The sequence below is a fragment of the Epinephelus moara genome, chromosome 22 (assembly GCF_006386435.1).
Source record: "Epinephelus moara isolate mb chromosome 22, YSFRI_EMoa_1.0, whole genome shotgun sequence".
NCBI lineage: Eukaryota > Metazoa > Chordata > Actinopteri > Perciformes > Serranidae > Epinephelus > Epinephelus moara.
This window is the reverse complement of record NC_065527.1, coordinates 36,352,888-36,375,140: the sequence shown is the minus strand read 5'-3', so window position 1 is coordinate 36,375,140 and position 22,253 is coordinate 36,352,888. Positions and strand designations below refer to the sequence as shown.

The following is a 22,253-nucleotide window of genomic DNA, read 5'->3' as shown; positions in this document are numbered from 1 at the left end:
CACCCGTCCAGCACTTCTGGTCAACAGTCACTCAAAAACTCTCCTCCATTTTGGACTGCAGGATCCCATTATCTCCCAACCTGTGCTTAATTGGTGACCTGACGACAATTGACCTTTGATAATGGGCTTACAAGCGGCCCCCCCTCCTAACAAATAACAATTACAAAACTATATAAGCTTCGGACATAGGCTTACGTCTGAGCTTATACACACACACACACACACACACACACACACACTCAAATTAATGCAATAAATGATATCTCAGAATCATATGATACCTGAGAATACAATTAAATAGTCCAAAGATATATTTGAATGAAATAAGAATAAAACGAAAAACACAAATGTGTTAAAAAATCGTTAAACTCTGCTTCAGCCTTCTTTTAAATGCAGATAATGTTGAGCATGTTTCACTTAGATGTTTTAAACTGTTCCACAGCACAACACCTTGGTAGATAAATGAAAATTTTGCAACAGCGGTTCTACAGAAGGGGATATGCAAATCATTCCTCTTTCTTGTGGAATAAGAATGATAATAAGAATTAAACTCAAAATAATTATGAAAATGCTTGGGTAAAGAAAATGGAAAACATATGACTTTGTACATCAAGATTCCTGTTTGATACTTATTCACATCGTAGATTGTTAGTATTTGTAATTTTTTAAACAGAGGTGTGGATGGAGCTAAATTTAGAGAGTTAGTAGCAATTCTTACAAAGGATTTTTGGAGTCTATGAATTGGTTGTAAGTAAGAAGGATAAGTGCTAGCCCAGATTAAATTGCAATAAGAGATATGAGGATAAATTAAGCTGTCATACAAGGTTAATAAAGTACTTATTTTTAAATAGGGTTTAACCTTTTTTATGATACCTAAGGATTTTGAGACCTTCTTGCACACAAATTCACAATGATTCTTAAAACAAAGTTTCTCATCAATATTGACACCTAAAAACTTTGCTGATGAAACATTGGAAAGTAAGTTGTTATTAATATAAATTTTAGTTTTTTCTGGATTGTAATTCTTATTCTTGTTCTTAAAGATGATGAAATTAGATTTTTTGACATTAAGTGATAATTTATTTAACTGAAACCACTGAGCAAATTGAGTGAGCCCAGAATTTGCCTTATCAATAAGTGAATCAATATTACTGTCAGTAGCAAAGAGATTGGTGTCATCAGCAAATAAGATAGGTGACAAAATACTCGACGCTTTTGGTAAATCATTAATGTATATCAAAAACAACAAAGGACCAAAAATGGACCCTTGTGGAACTCCACATTTCAGAACATCCCGCTGTGACAGTTCATCATTAAAAATGACATATTGTTCTCTGTTGTGCAAATAATTTTCAACCCATTGCAGAACCTTATTTTTAAAACCATAACAAGACATTTTTGATAATAAAATTCTATAATTCACAGTATCAAAAGCTTTTGATAAGTCTAAGAAAATTCCTAGAGCGTATTCATTTTTCTCGAAAGCAGTTGAAATCTTTTCTCTAAGATGCAAGAGAGCCATATATGTAGAACAATTCTTTCTAAAACCATATTGGTGCTCATACAAAATATTATTGGCATCCAGATGCTTCAAAATTCTAGCATATACCAACTTCTCAAGTATCTTAGAAAAGCAAGGGAGAATTGATATAGGGCAATAATTCGAAAATACAGATGGATCATCGGCTTTAAACAGTGGGATGACCTTGGCAAGTTTTAAATCTTGAGGAATAATACCAGATTCAAGTGACAAAGAAAAAATAAATGTTAAAGGAATAATAATTGCGGGTGCAACTTTTTTAATCAGATAGGCTGTAATTTCGTCATGGCCAGCAGAGGAGTTTTTAAGGTTCTTGATGATTTCAAGTATTTCTGAAGGCTTTATTGGTTCAAAATTGTTTAAGGAAGGATAACCTTCATTTATAAAGTTAGAAGGAGAATCATGAACATTTTCAATATGCTTTGCAAGACGTGGTCCCACATTTATGAAGAAATTATTAAATTTATTAGCAATTTGTGTAGGCTCTGTTATCGTGCCATCCTGAAATGTAGCCTGGGATGGAGTAGAGGAGTTTTTCTTGTTGAGTAATTCTTTTAAAATATCCCATGTAGATTTTGAATTATTTGATGATTGGGTAAATAAATCACTATAGTAATTACATTTAGCATTTCTAATAAAGTGATTGTATTTATTCCTATAATTTTTGTATGTAGCACAATTTAGAGGACTAGGGCTTTGTAAATACCTTCTATATAACTTGTTTTTCTTTGAAGCAGATTTCCTAAGTTCTACAGTGAACCATAGTTTGTTAAGGTGTGCGGAGCTTCCTTTGCCTTTAGAAATAAAAGGAAAACATTTATCAAAAACAGAATAAAATTTTGCATAAAAATTGTTGTAAGCCATATTCACATCAGAAACTTCATACACTGTTTCCCAGGACATCTTTGCTAATAAACTTGAGAAGTTGTTAATGTTATTTTCATTGAAATTTCTAAAACAAGTTCTGTTTGATTTCTTTGTAAACTGTTTGTTGAGTATAGAAGAAAACTGAAAAACAGGAAAATGATCAGAAATATCTGTATAAAGGATACCAGATTTTATGACATCAGTCAAAGCATTAGTAAAAATATTGTCTATCAGTGTAGAAGATAGGCTAGTTATTCTTGTGGGCTTGCAGATAAGGGGATAAAAATAATTTGAAGACAATATATTTATAAGGTCATCTATGTGCTGTTTGTTCTTGTCCAAAAGATTAACATTAAAGTCACCTAATAAATAGCACAGTTTTCCCTCTTTGTCGACAAGTTCCAAGATATCTAGAAGACATTCATTAAAGTTGTTAATATCTGTATTAGGAGGACGATATATACATCCTACAATCAATTTTCTTTTCTCAGATTGCACCTCAAGAAAAACACATTCAGTATAACACCCATGAAACTTCATTTCCAAGTCAGATCTCTGTTTGAATTCAAGATCGTTTTGAACATAGAGAGAGACTCCTCCACCTCTACTCCCTCTATATTGGTGAATGGCTGTGTAACCATCGAATTTAAAAAGTGAATGGATTTCATCATTAAGCCAAGTTTCGGTCAATGCAATTATAGAGAAAATATGGTTCAGTGATGAAAGATAATGGAAAAATTTATCATAGTTTTTTGGGAGACTTCTTATGTTCAAATGGAGAGAAGAAAAGATTTTGGACTCTCTGCAAGATGCAGTGAAAGAGTTAAACTGGTCTTCAGAAAAATAACTACATGTAGAAGGATCATAAATATTAGACTGTTTCCTGTCATATGTGTTAGCATTTGCTGGTGCATATTCTGATGAAAAGAATAAATCAGGATTAAAGCAGATATTAAAGACCTTGTCATTCTGTGGCTCAAAAGGATGAAAAACCAAGTTGATATTGTTTGTTAAATTTGGATGGTCACTACCAGAACACAGATTAATACACAATTTCAATTGTTTTTTCCACGGTGAACACGGAGCATGTTCTGCCATAAGATAAACAGCAAACTGATGACATGGTCATGAGTGCCTGGGCAACAGATTAATGTTCATCCTCCATATTTGAACCAGTGAGCCGCTCTCTCGTTGGACGCTCGCTCATGGGTCGCACTATGAGTCTATCATAATTCAGATAGGCCCATTCCCCCCTTGCTCTTGCAGCTCTCAACTCAGGTAGCAGTTCTTTTCGTTTTTGACGCACAGTCTCTGAATAATCTTCGTTGATGTAGATATGTGAGCCTTTCAGTTTGTTTGCTTTTGAAAGTATAAGCTGTTTGTCTTTGTGTCTGAAGAGTTTGACTATTATGGGTCTTGGTCTTTTATCACCACTCTTCAACAGCTTCCCAAGACGGTGTGCACGCTCAATTTCAATGTGCTTTTGGTCAATATTCAATTTGCCATAAAGAATTTCTCTGATTTTTTTCTCTGAGTCAGACCATTTTTCATCAGGTGATTCTAGGATGCCATCAACTACAATGTTGTTCCTCCTGGACTGGTTTTCCAGATAGTCAACTTAAGCCATCCATTGTTTGTTATCAGCTTTCAAAGCTTCTGTGTTGGCTTGAAGATGTTTGATAGTGCCAGATGTCAAAGACTCAAGAGTGGTTTTCAACTCATCAACTTCTTTTTGAGAGTATTCTAGGCTCCTTTTGAGATCCTGTACTGTTTAATTAGGTCTTTATAGAAGGCTTTTTGTTGATCCAAGAGGTCACGTACAGTTGAGAGAGAAACAAAATCCTCTTCACACTTTTTAGGTGGCATTTTTCAGATAAACAGTCAAAGATTAAACAAGAGAATCCAACCAGTCACGTTACCAGTCACACTGATGTTAGTTTGACAGGAGCTGGATCTACACACAGGCCACACTGCAGCAGGGGATGGATCACAGTGTTGAGGCTGGAGATCCAGGCCACACTGCAGCAGGGGATGGATCACAGTGTTGAGGCTGGAGATCCAGGCCACACACAGGCCACACTGCAGCAGGGGATGGATCACAGTGTTAAGGCTGGAGATCCAGGCCACACACAGGCCACACTGCAGCAGGGGATGGATCACAGTGTTGAGGCTGGAGATCCAGGCCACACACAGGCCACACTGCAGAAGGGGATGGATCACAGTGTTGAGGATGGAGATCCAGGCTACACACAGGCCACACTGCTGCAGGAGATATGCCACAATGGTTATTGCCTGGGCATTTGCTGGGTGCTGGGCTGCAGCTGGAGCTGGAGCTGGACCAGTATGGAAACAAGCTGAAGGTAGCTGGGCCTCAGCTGGAGTTAGGCCTTGAAGGCCTAGTAGCAGTGCTGCTTCTCAGGCTGATTCACAGCAGAGGTAGAAGGCCAGGCAGAGAAATCCACTGAATATCACAATTGTAAAAGCCATCCGCAGCTTTAGGCTCACTGACCACGTTGATTGAGATGAGTAGTAAGAGAGTACCCAAAAATTAAAAACTTTTAAAATTTTAAAATATGCTATTATAGCTAAAAACAGTTGGAGTTAGGCAGGAGCTCCACACATCAGCTGCTCCTCTCAGTCTCTAATTGGAAAGATAAACAGACCCTCAACATCAACCATTGGCTGAATCTCCTTGCAGAACATATTTCGCTGGAGAAAATATCTGCTAGCCACAGAAACCAATTAACATACTTTACAGAAAAATGGTCACCATTCATCCACTCACTAAACGTGTCTGTATAGTGCCACTCAGCCTGTGAGCATATGCCACCTATACATATAAATATTACAACTCAAGATAAACTGTTGTGTAATATGTAATGTGTTTCTGTTAATGATGTAACCCCTAATCCCTCTATCTCTCTCACCACAATATACTATATTACCACAGCGGTTCATCAGAATTCAAGGCCTTAAGCATGTGTTAGGTGCACCCTCTCTCCCTTGAATCCAGGCCTGCTCCCTGGCTCTGCGGGGGATCGCGGGGCCGGGCGGTTTCCCCTGGGGGGCGGGTGCGTCTGGACTGCTCGCGCTGTGTGCCTGGGGGTGGCGGGGTCTCCTTGTGTTCCCTGGGCCTGGGGCGGCGTGGCCGGTCCACCCTGGGTGGCTGTTTCCGCTCCTCTCTCCCCGCTGCGGGCGGGTGTGGGGGCTGGGTGCTGCCTGTGGGGGGGTGTTCTGCTGCCGCGCCTGTTGGTGTGCGGCCGGCGGTGGGGGGCGGGTCGGACGGGCTGGGGGTCCAGCTTTGGGTCTGGGGCGGTCTGGGGGGGTACTGGTGGGGTTGCGGGTTGGCCTGTGCTCCTGGGGCTGGGTGGGGCTCGTCGTCCGTGCATCCTGGTGGTGTGCCTCGTCCTTCTGCTGGGGGTCAGTTTGCTGCGGGCGGTGCGACCCAGGTCGAGACCGTTGCAGGGGCCTGGCGCTGCGGTTGCTTGGGAGGCGGGGTTCGGTGGGGGCCCGTTGAGTTTCCTTGGGGCCCAACTGGCCCGCTGTCCATGGGCTTTGGGGGCCTCGCGGCACCGGGGTCTGGTTGGCACCACCTTCTAGCCCCTCTCATCCATCCCTCCAGCCCTCGGGCCGGGCCTACACTGGCCTGGCCTCCTAAACCACATTTAGTGCACTTACCACACATTTCACACTTTTAACGCACCACATACATTCACTCTTCGAGGTGCAGACCACTGATGGATTGTGGGGCTTCACGTTGGGGCAGGCTATGGGACAGTGGTGTCCTGTAGCCCTCCATGCTGCCCCCCAACCCATCCTTATCTGTCCTCCAATTTTAAAGCACCACACACACCTACATCTTGGGGGACAGATGGGAACAGGTTACAGGTGCCTTATGGCTGCACAGGCTGCAGGACAGCAGGACAACTGCTGTAGCCGTCTGCGTTGGGTGGTGGGTGGGCGGGCCTTCCTGCCCCGCCCATCTGGGGTGTGTCTCTGGCTCTTTGGGGGGGCTAGCCATTGCCGCCCCGGGTCCTTGGGCCCGCGTGGTGTCCTGCGGCCTCTGCGGCTCCCTGGGCGTCGAGTCTGGGCGCTCCTGCGGCCTTGTGGTGCCTTGCCGCCCGCCTTCCCCCGCGGGGCTGGGACATTGGCCCTGGACCCTGGTGATGGTTTTCATAAACACACTGGGAGGGTTCAAATACACGCATGCATGTTCGATACTTCAGCTCCGTGACGCATCGCAAAGAACCGATGGGATCACTCAAAAGGGGCTCAGTTGCTTCTCAGACCTACCACACTGCGCTGGCAACTCTTCTCCACAATCGGGCTTTCCTCCACCACCAGGACTCTCACATTTCTGGTGTTCAGTATAGACTTCTTTTTTTTTTCTTTTTTTTTTGCCTGTTCCTCCTGTTTTTTTTGTTTGTTCGTCTGTTTGTTTGTTTTTTTTCTCCTTCTTCTCCGCATGCACTGTCGCTATATAACTCAGGACTTAAGCACCTGTCCCTCAATGCCCCCTGCTTGTCCCTTACTTTCCCCTTGACATACTATGGTGTATCACGGCCCTCTCTAGCTCATATTAGGAAGTTTTTCCAATAAAGGCTGATAGGCTAGTCTCCAGGGAGGGTGGGTGACGGTCACAACCACGCACAGTATGGGTATAAAATACTTTACTGCAAGATTAACAGTGCATCAATCTTCATAAAAAGCTTACACCCTTTTGTGGCGCTAAGATATGAACACTAATGCAGACAGGTTGAAAAAAATAATAATAATAATGGAATAAAATTCAACAGAATTGTTTAATTCAACCTTACCGGAACTGAATGTTTTTTGCGTCCTCTGATGCTTCTGATCTCCATGTCACCTGAATGGAGGTCTTAGAAGATTCTGATGTGTGGGATACAGCGGAGTTCTGGACACACATGCATAGAAAGAGGGGCAAAAAGAAGGAAGGTATTTAATATTTAGATGATTTTTTGTATGCGTCTCAATCATTAAAAAAAAATTAAATATGTGGGCCTGCCTCAAAATCTGCAGTTTACTTAATTGTTTAATTGTGACTGAGGTTAAGAATATTGGTAGTTGTTAGTTAGTATCAGTATTGAGCAGAGAAGGACCAGTTATCATAAGTTGCAAAACACAAAAAACAAAAAAAAAAAATTTTTATAAATTAATGTTAACAGTAAGTGGGGCTGCATAGCTCAAGACAATTCTAGTTTGTGATAAAAGCACTAAATTTAGTACACGTATAACTTAATATACGCAGAAGAAATCTGGATGGCATTGCAGACTGGCATTCTGATGACCATGTCAGCAAAGTCCAATATGGCTGCCACCTTAAAACCCTTTTCGGCTGTAACTTTTGAAAAAGATGGACTACAAATACAAGCTTTGTGTCTATTCTATGTTTTTTGATCAGAAAAGAAAGAAATACATCTGACTGCTTTTGTTTTATGTCTGGATGCATCTGGACCCCTAATTTGCATATTTCCAACCTAGAATATTAAAAAAAGAAAAAAGAAACTCATTTGGAAAACTTTCAGATATTTAAACATTAGAAAGATATTGGGATACTCAGATTTATGATTTATTTTAAAATCATATTATATTTATGGCAAAAAAGGAGGTGACCAAGGCACTCTTGAGGTCCAAAGATTAAAAAACCTTTATTTGAAGTGGCTAATACATTGTAAAAGATAAAATGCACCTACGCATTGCAGCACACAGCCTTCATCAGGGTGACAAATCAATCATGAGGACACAGGTGAAACCTATATAGGTAATACCAGGAAGTGACATCATGAGCATATGAACAAACAGGTGACCCAAATGAGGTGAAAGATTAAAAAACAAAACAAAAAAAAACACAAAGAAAAAAGCATCAAAGTACACAGATAAACACATTATCCCTGACAATACCAGGAAATAAAATACCCTTATAACCTAAGCTAAATATAAGGCATGTATACACCGTTTAGATCCCTGCCAAAGAAATATAATCATAAAAAAGGAGAATAATCAATTTCCTCGTTGAGGCCTGGATATGTCATGGCCTTCAGTTGGAAAATCCAAAACGTTTCCCGTTGTAGAAGGCGCTTGAGACAATCACCCCCGCCCCCCTCCGAGAAGTAGGGACCACTTCAATGACCATGATTTTTAGTGTTTTGTGGCTGCCATTGTAGCTGACTGTAGCTAATATTTTGTTCATATTATTTTTATTTTGGGTGAACATTCTCAAAACCTTGCTGTTATTTTTTGTGTAGTACACTTTATTCAATGTCTGCATAGTTTCATTTCACCTGTTGTAGCAGGGGAGGCCTTAATTAGCGACACACAAAATATGCACGAGTGACGTAGGCACAGCTTCCCGGCAAAACTTTTTGCTCAGCTCGATAAATCTGACAGTCTGTTCTACACCAATGCACAGGTGGATGATAAGGTTTCATTGCAAGCTCTGCTGGATTCTGGCTCCATGGCCTGCACCATTAGCGAAGAGGCTGAGCAGATGCTTAAGAATGTTGGATTAGCATCAGAGCCCAGTTGCACTCACCCTGATATTGTGCTTGTTGGTTGTGGTGGAGCTCAAGTCAGGCCCAAATGCATTCACAACCTGAAGGTGGAAGTGTATGGATGTACATTCAGTGTGCCTGCCTTAGTGGTTCCTGGGCAGAAAGATCAGATGATTCTGGGCACAAATGTCATTAGACACCTCATAAAACAGTTCAAACAGTCTCCCCACTTCTGGCAGGTTTTGTGCAAACCTGAGTCAACAGACGCACCTGAGATAATGCAGTTTCTCAACATGTTGTCCGGCATCAACAGGTGGAGAGGTGACACAATGCCAGATTTTATTGGGACTGTCAAACTGGCTCAAGCAGTCACTCTTCTCCCAAGAGCACCTGGTTTGGGGCAAGTTGCCTGCAGCCTCACCGCTTTCTGAAGGCAGTGCTATTCTGGTTGAACCATCTAAAGCACAGTTCCACAAAAAAGACATCATCATCTGCAGGTCTGTAGCATCCATGAACGGCGACAGATGGGTACCAGTCAGGACTTTGAACACCTCTGACAAAGCTGTCACTTTAAAGCATCACACCAAGGTGGCAGACGTGTCCATCTGCATTGCCATTGAGGATCTGGATGTAACCCCTGAGCAAATGTCAGCCGCAGAAGTCAGAGTGCAGAGTCAAACAGTGCTTGATGAAGCAGCTAACAGCCCTGATCACCCTCCTTGTCCCAGTTTTATAACACTCTGCATGAACTGGGACTGGACGGTTTGGACATTGATTCATGTGAGTTGCAGTGACTGATCCGCAAGTATGAAGACGTCTTTTCAAGGAGCAAACTTGATTGTGGGCTGACTAAGGACTTTGTCCATCCCATACATCTGTCTGATGAACGTCCGTTCAGACTCCCCTACTGGCGCGTCCCACCAGGGGAGTACCACAAACTCCAACAGGTCCTCACAGAGATGATCATCTGGAAGTCCAGCAGTGAGTGGGCATCCCCACTAATGCTTGTTTGGAAAAAGAATGGGGATCTCCGAATATGCGTGGACTATCGCTGGCTGAACGCACGCACAATCAAGGATGTACATCCTTTGCCCCATCAGTCTGACTATTTGGCAGCTCTGGGAGGCAGTGCCATATTCAGTGCAATGGATCTCACCTCTGGTTTTTATAACATCACCATGGCAGAGGAAGACAAAAAGCTGACATCATTCACCGCACCCATGGGGCTCTATGAGTTCAATAGGTTACCTCAAGGCCTATGTAACAATCCTGCAAGCTTCATGCGCCTCATGATGGGCATATTTGGCGATCAGAATTTCATGACACTGCTCTGCTACTTGGATGATGTGCTCGTGTATGCCCCTAATGAAGCTGAAGCCCTCAGGAGGCTCGAAACAGTCTTCAGCAGACTGCATGTCCATGGATTAAAGCTGGCCCCCAAAAAATGTCAGTTACTGAGGAGAAGTGTAAGATTCTTGGGGCACGTTGTGAATGAAGAGGGTGTGTCAACCGACCCTGATAAGGTGAAGGCTATTGCCTCCATGACAGAGTCTGACTTAATGATAGAAGATGGAGCTACGCCTTCTCAAAGAAAGATTAAATCATTTCTCGGTATGGTCATGTATTATCAGCAGTTCATACACAATTGTTCTCGCATAGTGAAGCCGTTGTCTGCACTGACTGCCACACCAACAGGAAAAAGGGGAAATGCAAGAGGTGCTGCTGTATTCAAGAATTTACATCCAAACGACTGGACAGAGGAGCATCGGAGCTCATTTGAACAGTTGAAAACTGCGCTCTTGGAGTCTGTTGTACTTGCACACCCTGATTTCAGCCGACCATTCCTTCAGTCCACAGATGCCTCTCAGGATGGCTTGGGCGCCGTATTATCCCAGATTCAGGATGACGAAAGTAAAGCACGCCCCATCGCCTTCGCCAGCAAGGCGCTCACCCGTGCTCAGACCAACTATCCTGCTCATCGCCTGGAGTTTTTGGCATTGAAGTGGTCCGTTTGTGACAAATTTAGCCACTGGCTAAAGGGACACACATTTACTGTTTGGACGGACAATAATCTGCTAACCTACATTCTCACGAAACCTAAACTCGACGCATGTGAGCAAAGATGGGTAGCTAAGTTGTCACCATACAACTTCAGCATCAAGTACATACCTGGCAGTAAGAACGTCGTTGCTGATGCCTTGAGCAGGCAACCCTTTGTCCAAAACCCTGTCTGTCAGAGGCTTATGAAGGAGTCATATAAAGCGCTGTTGGAAGAGTCGCAACAAGTTCAAGAGAGTATAGTTCAGGAGGTGTTCAGAGTCGGTGCCAACCACCAGAATGTTGAATGCCCACCTCCACCAGGGAACTTGGAACATCACTCTCTGACTGATGGCGAAGTATCTGCAGTCCTGGCAGGTCATGTTGAGTGGGATCAACGTCCCAGGCAAAGGGTGGTCTCTTGGCTTGCTCAAGACCTGGAGAAGCTAGTCCCACCAGGCCAAGACACTCTGCCTGTCTTCTCACTCCAAAAGCTCCAGGATGAACAGGAAAGGGATGCCACACTGTCGCAGGTCATTTTGTTCGTTACCCGCGGGAGACGGCCATCAAGAAGAGAGAGAGCTGGACTGTCATTAAAGGTACTCAAAACCCTGAAGCAGTGGCAGAAATTGAGTATGCTTAATGGCATCCTATACAGGGTGAGTAAGGACTCACTAACTGGAAAAAAGCGGCATCAGTACATTGTACCCTCCTCCTTGGTCAACGATGTTCTGCATGGTGTCCAGGACGATGCCTGCCATCAGGGTCAGAGCAGGACCTTGCACCTGACGAGGCAGAGGTTCTTCTGGACTGAAATGGAATGCGATGCCAGAGAATATGTGAAAATCTGCAAGCGCTGTGTTGTTAGCAAGACACTGGAGCCTGAGGGGAGAGCTCCACTTGAAAGTATCAAGACCACAAGCCCCTTGAAGCTTGTCTACCTGGATTTCTGGTCTGCTGAGGACTCCAATGGAAGGAGTGTGGATGTGTTAGTGGTAACGGACCACTTAACTAAAATGGCCCATGCCTTCAAATGTTCCTACCAGTCAGCAAAACAAGTCGCACGCCAGCTGTGGGATAGATACTTTTGCATCTATGGATTGCCACAGAGGATCCATTCAGACCAGGGCGCAAATTTTGAAAGTCAGTTGATTCAGGAGTTGCTGCAGAGTGCTGGTCAAAAGTCAAGGACAACCCTGTATCACGCCATGGGGAATGGCCACACCGAGAGATTCAACAGAACTTTAGGGAACATGATCAAAGCATTACCCCCCAGGGATAAGCAGAGATGGCCACAAATGCTGCAGACACTGACTTTTGCTTATAATTGTACAGCTCATGAGTCAACTGCACATGCTCCATTCTATTTAATGTATGGATGGATCCCCAGACTGCCAGTGGATGTTATGTTCCACAGTGTGGAGACAGACAGCGACATCACAGACTATGACAGTTACGTCAAGAGAATGAGGGATGACCTCTGGGAAGTCCTTACACTGGCCCAAGTCAATGCCAGTTCCAGTCAGCAGCGCCAAGCAGACTTGTACAACAAAGGTATGAAAGGCACAGACATTGAAGAGGGAGATCAGGTTCTCGTGGCAAACAAGGGTGGACGCGGTCGCAGAAAACTAGCTGACAGGTGGGAATCTACACTCTACACAGTAGTCTCTAAAGACTCAAGGTGCCACATTTACCGCATCAGACACCAAGGCACTGGACAAGAGAGAGTTGTCCACAGAAACCTGCTTTTGCAAGCCAACTTCCTGCCAGTGGAGATGGATTATGAAACGGTGTCATCTTTTGACAGTGGCTCTGAGGCAAGTCAAGAATACAGTGAGGTAAATGGAAGCCTCCTAGTGATTGAGTCTGAGTTTGACCGGTCAGAACGCACTGCTAGCTGGGTAGTAGAGACTACTTCCTCAGGACATTCTCCAGAGAGAGAATAGCACCCCCTGAAACCCTTCAAGTGGTGACCCTTGATCCTGAATCAGACATTCAGAAGCCACAGGCAAGTGGCAGTGTTGGCGTGGATTCAAGTACTGATGCTGAGCCAGATGTTCATGCCATAGAGAATACCGGAGATGAGACAAACCTGCACACTGAAATAGACAGAGACAACAGCAGTGAGGCTGAGACTAAGTGCGGTGGGGAACAGTTAAAACTAAGCACAGTCATCCAGAGAGTCAAGTAGCTAAAGGAAGCACCACTGAGGCAGCCTTAGAACCTGACAGACCACCACCAAGCAGTTCAGTTGGCCACATCAGGACAAGAGTAGGCAGAGTGGTAAAGCCAGTTAACAGATTGATCCAGAACATGACGCAGAGAAACGCACAAGCCAGCAACATGATCAGTGGTTTTGCCAAGACTCTAGACTATTTTTGTAGGTAACAACCAGGTTGTTATGTCACTAGGATAGTCCTAAATTCCTTGTGAATGTGCAGTCTTTTGAGTAAGCTCAAAGTTAGGGTAACAGTTATCTATTCTATCTATAGTTATCAGTATGAGATTGTGTATAGGGCACTTTCTTCAGCAAGTGGATATTAGAAGTCTGGCCAACTTCTTTATACTCACTTTCCCTTTTAACTGGGAGACGCTTATGTCGAATGTAAAGATGTACGTTAGAGAATAATAAGCTGTGCTAGTATTACCCAGGATTCAGCTACTAACCTGTACTAGAGCAGTTTTGAGAAGTTCAGCAGGGAGTATGTAGCTGAGCTAATATTTTGTTCATATTATTTTTATTTTGGGTGAACATTCTCAAAACCTTTCTGTTATTTTTTTGTGTAGTACACTTTATTCAGTGTCTGCATAGTTCCATTTCACCTGTTGTAGCAGGGGGGGCCTTAATTAGCGACACACAAAACATGCACGAGTGACGTAGGCACAGCTTCCCGGCAAAACTTTGGAAGCTGTTGTGATGGTAAGACGTGTTTTGGTGCTCTTCCTGAGTTAGCATGCATAATATTAATCTGTTGTGGCTTAAACTGTATGAAACGTAGTAGTATACATTTGTTGACATATTTCTGAATTTTTGTTGATGTTTTTGGTCTGTAAGACGGCCGTTTTTTGTGTTAAATCCGTCAGAGATTTTGCCTAATTTGCATGTCCTCTGACTCGCTGCAGGAGGCTGACGGAGCCTGTAGCTGTGTATGTGTGTACTGACTGCCCCTGTGCTACTTTCTATAGGTGCGTTATAGTATTGTTATGTGTAATAATTTAATTGTTGTGCATAAAAGTTCTGTGTCACTTGGACTGCATTCATATTGAAGTAGTAGCCTAGTTTAGTAAAAGGGAATAAGGTTTCTATTCAATATGCATTTTTAATTTTTTGTTTTTACTCTGAAGAAATACATACAGTTGTTAATGTGCATACATTTTATTTGTGGCAATATTTTATTTATTTTATTTTATTTTATTTTACTGGAACACACACAAAGGGGAAAAAAAACTTTGGAAGCTGTTGTGATGGAGACTGATGGAGCCTGTAGCTGTGTATGTGTGTACTGTGCTACTTTATATAGAGAATAAACTGCAGATCCTGACAAACTGGTGTCCTTCAGCCTGTGTCAACCGACTTACAGCTGCTACACCATGACCAGCCTGTCTGTAATGTTTAGCCATGGGATATTTGTCATTTGAAGTCCTGATGGCATAAACATGTTCAGACTCCCTGTCCCTCAGTCTGCGTTTAGTGCGCCCCACATAAAAACAACCACACTCACACTCCAACCTGTATATAACATGTGTAGTGTTACAACTGATGAATGGATGAATGTGGTATGTCCTGGGTGTATTAGTGTCTTTAGATGTGTTAGTTTTCACAATGTGACGACAAAAGTTGCAGTTCCCACATGGATGGTTGCCTGTGGGTCTGGGGAACCAGCTAGGCTTGGTTAAGGGAGCCAGGTCACTGTATACCAATTTATCCTTTAGGGTAGGTGCTCGTCTGTAGGAGAAGGCTGGGGTCTCTGTAAACACTTCACAGAGAGCAGGATCACTTTCAATAATGCTCCAATTGCGTTTTATGATTTCCTTGACCTGAGCCGCTTCTCGACTGTACTGGGTGACAAGTATATTTGTTTGGTGTTTTGAGGCCTGTGAGACTGTTTGAGGAGCCTTTTTCTCTCCTGAGATTTGGCTTTGTTGAGAGACTGATTTAGCAGACTGGGCCTGTATCCCCTTTGTTGAAACCTAGCATGCATCTCCATAGCCTTCTCCTCAAAATCATCATCTTTGTCACAAATGCGACGCAGCCTTTGAAACTGTCCAAAGGGAATATTTTTGATCAAACTGGGGGGGTGAAAACTGTCCGCCCTGAGAATTGTGTTGCAATCCGAACTTTTTCTGTAGATGGTAGTGTGAAGTGAGCCATTCTCAGTCAGTCTTTTTAAAATAAATCCAGGAAGTTGATTTCTACAGAAGCGCATTGCATTCATTGGATAAAAAAAAAAAAAAATTAGACACCTTATCTCGTAATTACGAGATAAGGATCTTGTAATTACGAGAAAAGATCTCGTAATTACGAGATCAGGATCTCGTAATTACGAGATAAGATCTCGTAATTATGAGATCAGGAAAGGTGCCACATTGGCCACTGCTTTGCTCAGAACCACATACTGCATATCCACGAAGGGGGGTCAGAACTACTGTAACCAGCTGCCACTCGGGTGGCGCCATCTTGACTATATCCCATATCTTTATTATAATGTGTATATATTGTAAATTACGACAGAGTATTACACTAAGCAAGGACAACAGTGGGCACTGTATATATTTTGATCTATTTCATACTTCAGATTTATATTGTTTGGCGTTAACTGGTGACAGAAAAGAACGAATTTCATTCTGCAGGGAAACTATTGTGCATATTGAATCTTGAATCTATGTTTTATGAAGACCCTGTGTGCACTCAGAGCTGTGGCACAAGTTACGCACCGATATCTGGCGGAAGAAAAATAATAATAAGACGAAAAATAAGTAGGCTGTGTGTGACTTATGCGCTGATGAAGTGGTGGGTGATCGATGTGCCTGACATCGATTGATTTAGTTTCAGCACCGCGGTAGTGGCCAGCTCCTGTTAAGATATAAAAGCGGACAAGGTAATTACAGAACTTGTCTTGAGAAATAGCTTTCAAATTGAATCAGAGATTTACGACGGAGTATTAGGGCCACATTGAAGAAAAAAAAATTAGGAGATTTCGAGAATAAAGTCATAACTGAGAAAAAGTCATAATATTACGAGAATAAAGTCGAATTATGAGATTAAAGTCGTTATTTAATGAGATTGAAGTCATAATATTACAAGAATAAAGTCGTAGTTTTTTAAAGAAATAACCAACAACAAACAAAATGTCAGATTGTCTTTCATACCGTTGTAAGTAGCCTACTTAATTAGGTTCGGGAACCGGCACCGTGCCAGTGTTCTGACGATTTGGTTCTGTGTCAGTCGAAATGCGCTGTTTGTGACTCCGGGCCCAACTCTGCCACTGATTGGCCAGTCTGACATTCTTCATAATACATAAAGAACGTTAGTGAAACACATAGGCCTAACCGAAACATGCGTTCGTTTGGGGACAAGTTAGTGGTCACGTTACTCGTCAGCACCTGAGGGGCAGCTGGTTATAGTAGTTCCGACCCCCCTTCGTGGATGTGCAGTATGTGGTTCTGAGCGAAGCAGTGGCTAATGTGGCACCATTCCTGATCTCATAATTACGAGATCCTGATCTCGTAATTACGAGATCTTTTCTCATAATAAGGTGTCTAATTTTTTTTTATCCAGTGAATGCAATGCGCTTCCGTAGATTTCTGTTTTACAGTATTCAATACTCAATTTGAGGTTTTCATAGAGAGAATTGACATATTTATGAAATTGTAACAGTTCATTTTCAGATCCAGAGAACATTAATTTGGACAAATTACTTCAGGAATGTGAAAGACGCAAACAAGAACTGGACAAGGAGATAAAACTTAACAAAAAGAAAAAGTTTGAACGAGACAGGGTGGACTACGAGGGGGGCGCTGTTTACAAGTGGCGCCTGAAAAACGACACGGATCTTTCCAGAAACAGGAACAGACGTCAAGCACACAGGAGATACCCCAACAACAAGACACTGCATTCCTCTTTCTCCTCCCGTGACTCGGACTCCAGCCAAACTTCACAGCGGGGACAACCTTTTTTAGAAGGAAGAGCTCCTCGCGGCCGCACAAGGGGAAATGTCGGCGGGGGAAGAACAAGAGATCCTTACCAGACCTGCTCTGTGAACCGGAATCAGACATGAATGTCATTAACCTGTCCAGTAGGTCCCTTTCCGACACTTGTCTATCCACACTCTCTAAAGGCTTATCTTTTGTCCCTACCACTCAATGTAATGAATTTGCCACACACATTGATATGCAAAGATTTTTTCGCACTCTGAGATTAAAAGCATTTTTTAGTGGCCACACTGAGCCCACTCCTACACACGGGCCTACCAACGCTGTCTCTTCCCCCCTCCGCTGCCCGCAGGGGGACCCTCCACGGACAATATGGATTTTGCAAGCAGCTCGGAAACACACACTGAACCTACCCGCTCCCACTTCAGAGGTAAATCTTACTTTACACCTCCTAAATATAGGAATCCATCCCTAGACACCTATTGCAGACTAGTTGAAAGGGATGTTTCTACTGTCTTAAACAAGAGTAAAGAGTACAAAGGAAGAAATAACCTCACAAAACAACAATGGGATGAACTGAGAGCCATTAAAAATGATGAAACCTTGGTTTCCATAAAAACTATGTGGACACCCCCCCCTGGAAGACCAATAGTGGCAGCTATAGGTTCCCTAACTGAAAAAAATTCGGCTTTTGTTGATTACTTCATGCAACCTTTAGTTATATCACTGCCGTTCTACACGAGGGACTCTATGGACTTTTTGAAAACCGTTAAATCTATTCAAATGTCTAATGAACAACAGTACTTAGTAACAATGGACATTGAATCATTGTACACCAATGTACCGTTTGAGGGGGGGGTCTACGAGCTGCTGAGTTTTTTCTGGAGAAAAGAGACACACAGAGTCCAAAAACATCATGTATTCTGAACCTGATAGAATGTGTACTCACGTCTAATTATTTCTTATTTGGTACTGATTTCTATCTCCAGGTGTCTGGAGTTGCGATGGGATCAAAAATGTCACCCAGCTTTGCTTCTCTCTACGTTGGACTTTTTGAACGTGAGGTGATTTTCAATCCTGAACTCAACCCTTTTTTACACCACATATCTCACTGGAAATGGTATCTGGGTGACATCTTTTTTGTTTGGACCGGTACGGACACACAACTGATGGAATTTCACAATTTCATGAACAATAAAAGTGAGCATTTGAAATTCTCCCTAGAGATGGATGCTCAAAAATGAACTTTTTGGATGTTTTGTTGATAAAGGAGGGCAACATTTTGAGGACCAATTTATATTGCAAAAACACTGACAGAAACTCACTACTTCATGGTAGCTCATAGCACCCCACACCTTTGAAAAAGAACCTCCCCTTATCTCATTTTAATTGCATCAGACGGATCTGCAGCAGTGATTCAGACTATCAGGAGCGAGAGGGTACAAGGAGAAGTGGATCAACAGTGCCACCGCTAGGTTTGACACTATCTCCCAAACTGAGTGCCTTAACACCGTAAGGACAAAAAAACCTGATACAAAAATTGTCTGTTGTGTTCAATATTCACCTGTGGGGAAGGAAATTGAGAAAAGCATCAAACAACACTGGCATATTCTCAGCAAGGACCCTTCATTACAGGGCTGCTTCAAAGATCCCCCTTGAGTGGTTTATAAAAGACCCCCCAACCTTCACAACATGTTGGTGAGGTCGGACCGACCCCCCTTGGCCCCCTCACACTTTCTCACTCAGCTACGTCCTGGAAACTACCGCTGCGGAAACTGTCAGCAATGCAACTCCACATACAAAACTCACACTTTCAACCATCCTCACTCGGGTAGGAAGTTCTTTATTAAAGGCGTCATCTCCTGCAAAACGAAAAATGTCATATACATGTTACAGTGCCCCTGTGGTCTATCATATATTGGAAAAACTACCAGACCTTTAAAAACCAGGATCACAGAACATCGGTGCGCCATTCACAACCATGACCCCTCTAGCCCAGTGGCAGTTCATTTCACACAGGCCAGACACAGTCTGTCTTCTCTCAGGTACATTGGTATTGAAACTGTGAAATGCCGTCGGAGAGGAGGGGATGTAGACACCCTCCTCTTAAAAAGGGAACTGTACTGGATTTATACACTAGACACTCTGTCACCTAAGGGGCTCAATGAGGACTTTAACATCAAACCTTTTTTGTGACTACTAACTATGTGAGCTTCTGGACTGAGATTGGACTCTGTATTGCTCTTGTGGGAGCATTGGACTCTGAACTTTTGTGTATGAGCATTGGACTCTGAGCTGCTTGCAAAACATTTGGTACAAAATAATTGGTGTTAACTTATACTGGCCTGTACTGCTGCGTTCTGTGTCCTCCTATGCACTATGTGTGTTTATATGTGTATACCTATATACTTGCTTGACCATGTTCTTTCACCTGGATTATTAACACTAAAAAGGTGGTAAAAAATGTTTATAAAAAATGTTGGTGTACTAAACATGATAACTGATTTTCTAAAAAATGTATCTTTTCATCATCCCAAGTACTGAATATTTTATAGAGGCGCCTCTATACATTTAGCCAACTGAGTATGATGGCCTTACAGCCTGATGTTTATTTCTTTTGTGCTGTGTATAGTGTTATCTTTTTCTATGTTCTATTATCACGGTCTTATTGGTCACGTGACCTGTGTGGAGCTTTAAAAATGGCGTCCTCAGCGGTATTTTTCAGTCTGAAGAAGGGCACCTGTGGCCCGAAACGTCACTCCATGATGATGGAATAAATGGACCTAAAAAGGGAGCTGAAGTGTACGGACTTTTCTTTGTTTGTTCAGATCCAAAGAACAACAACAAAATGTCATCAATGTATCTCCCATACCACTTTATTTTCTCATAGAAAGGGTTTGCAGGACAGAGTATGTGAAGCTCCTCCAACCGTCCAAGGTATAAATTGGCATAACTGGGAGCGAAACATGCCCCTATAGCAGTGCCTTTTTGTTGCCGGTAAAGTTTATCCTGAAAGAGGAAAACATTGTTGTTTAGTGTCCACTCTGTCAGCTGCACAAGAAAATCAGTAGGGGGCATAATTTCTTCTGGTCTGAGCTGAAGGTAATGTTGTAAAGCCTCTAAACCTTCACGATGTACAATGTTGGTACAAAGTGATTCTAAATCCATGGTGACCATATAACAAGGACCAATATCTATGAGTTCAGATAGCTTGTTAAGTGTGTCAGTGGTATCTTCTAGGAATGAGGGCAGTTTGAACACAAAAGGCTTTATATAGTGGTCAACATACTTAGAAGCAGGCTCTGAGATGGAGTCAGTGTTGCTGATAATGGGTCTTCCTGGAGGGTTGATGGGATCCTTGTGTACTTTGAGCAGCAGATAAAAAACTGGCAATCTGGGATAGGCAGGGAGGAGAAAGTCATGTTCCTGCTGGGAGATCCACTTGTTTTCTTTAGCATTTCCCAAAATAAAAGCCAATTCCTGTTTCATATTCTCTAAGGGATTGCAGGACAAAGGTAAGTAATAGTCTGTATTATTCAGTTGTCTGTAGGCCTCTTGCTCATATTTTTCTCACCCCCATACAACAACAGCTCCTCCTTTATCAGCATTGCGAACAATCAGATTTTCATTTTTCGACATCCATGTGATGGCTTCATTTTCTTGCTTGGTAAGATTGCTTGAGACTAACATTGTTAATGACAGGGTGAAAAGCTGACTTAGGTTTGAACATAGGTTTGGGAGTGGCCTTCTGTATTTGAGATGTTCTTTCAATAGCATTATGAGGACTTTGCTTATACCACATCTTTAGATGCATATTCCTATAAAATTTGAACAAGTCAACTTTAATTTGGAACTGATTAGCCCTGTAGGTGGGAGCAAAAGACAAACCTTTTGACAAAGCTGAGAGGCCGTTTACACGTGGCCGGCTATTTTCATAAACGGACATTTCACCGTCTCCGTTTTCAAAAAGATCTTCGTTTACACTTACCCGTGTATATATACACAAGAGCATGCCAAACCTGTAGGTGGCAGTGTAACGAGAAGCTCAAGCCTTCCATGTATCCATTGTCACCATAGCAACATAGGTCGCACTTTTTACACAGGCGCAAGTTCCGGCGCATACTGTGACGTGGGCTGCCTATAACTCCGTTTATCTCCGTTTACCTCAGTTTACATGCAAATGCGCAACCGGAGTTTTCCAAAATCTCCACTCTGGCCGGAGTTTTTAGAAAGACTCTTTTTCAGAGGAGAAATCTCCGTTTGCGTGTAAACGAAGGGCACAAACGAAAGAAGATGTCTCCGTTTATCAAAATCACAGTGCACATGTAAACGGCCTCTGAGATGCACTCACTGGAAAGGGGCGTGTCCGACAGGTTCATCACTGCGTGCTGTTCTGGTTATTGGAGCGCGTCCTGGGCAGTAACTGGTGTTGAGAATGGGCTGTGTGTCTTGCTCTTCCTCCCGCTCCGCGTCTTCCGTCCCTTGCCCCCCTTGTGTTGTATGGCATGTCTAAAAAATCAGATGGATCATTTGTCTGATGATTGGTGCCAACCTCCTCATCATTGCATTGCTGTGTGTCCAGGAGTAAACAGATGTACCTCCCTTGTAGTCATCACTGTCTCTGTTGAATTTTTCCAGTTTCTTGCGTCTCAAAAAACCATGCAGTTTGTCAATGTCCTCTTTCAGTTTGTTTTCAAATGGAAGCTTCTGATACTCTGATGCCAAACGGTCAATATCAGCCTTAATGCTCTCAATATCTGCATTTAGGGAATCCTTTTGGCGTTTGGATTCCTCAGTCAACAACAGAATCAAATCCAGTGAGCACTTATTTAAAATTGCTTCCCATTTCTGTTTGAAGTCAGGGTTGTCGTGACCAAAGGATGGGAACTTTTTGATTTGCAATCCTCTAGGAATCATTTCCTTCCTCCACACATGTATACTGCCAGATATTAATACATACTTTCAACATATTGTACATCCCTCGCAGCGGATAAGGAAAAACTCCCCCCAAAAAAACCCTTTAACGGGGAAAAAAACGGTAGAAACCTCAGGAAGAGCAACTGAGGAGGGATCCCTCTTCCAGGACGGACAGACGTGCAATAGATGTCGTACAGAACAGATCAGTATAATAAATTAACAGTAAT

At 42.7% G+C, this 22,253-nt stretch overlaps 1 protein-coding gene across 1 annotated transcript in view; it reads right to left on the bottom strand.

The window, feature by feature from the left end:
- Window positions 1-22,253, bottom strand: part of LOC126383469 (putative ferric-chelate reductase 1) — a 285,727-nt gene that overhangs the window by 222,954 nt on the left and 40,520 nt on the right. The window contains exon 4 of the mRNA XM_050033980.1: window positions 7,225-7,322. Within this exon, the coding sequence (XP_049889937.1) occupies window positions 7,225-7,322 (98 nt within the window). The remainder of the gene's footprint in view (window positions 1-7,224; window positions 7,323-22,253) is intronic.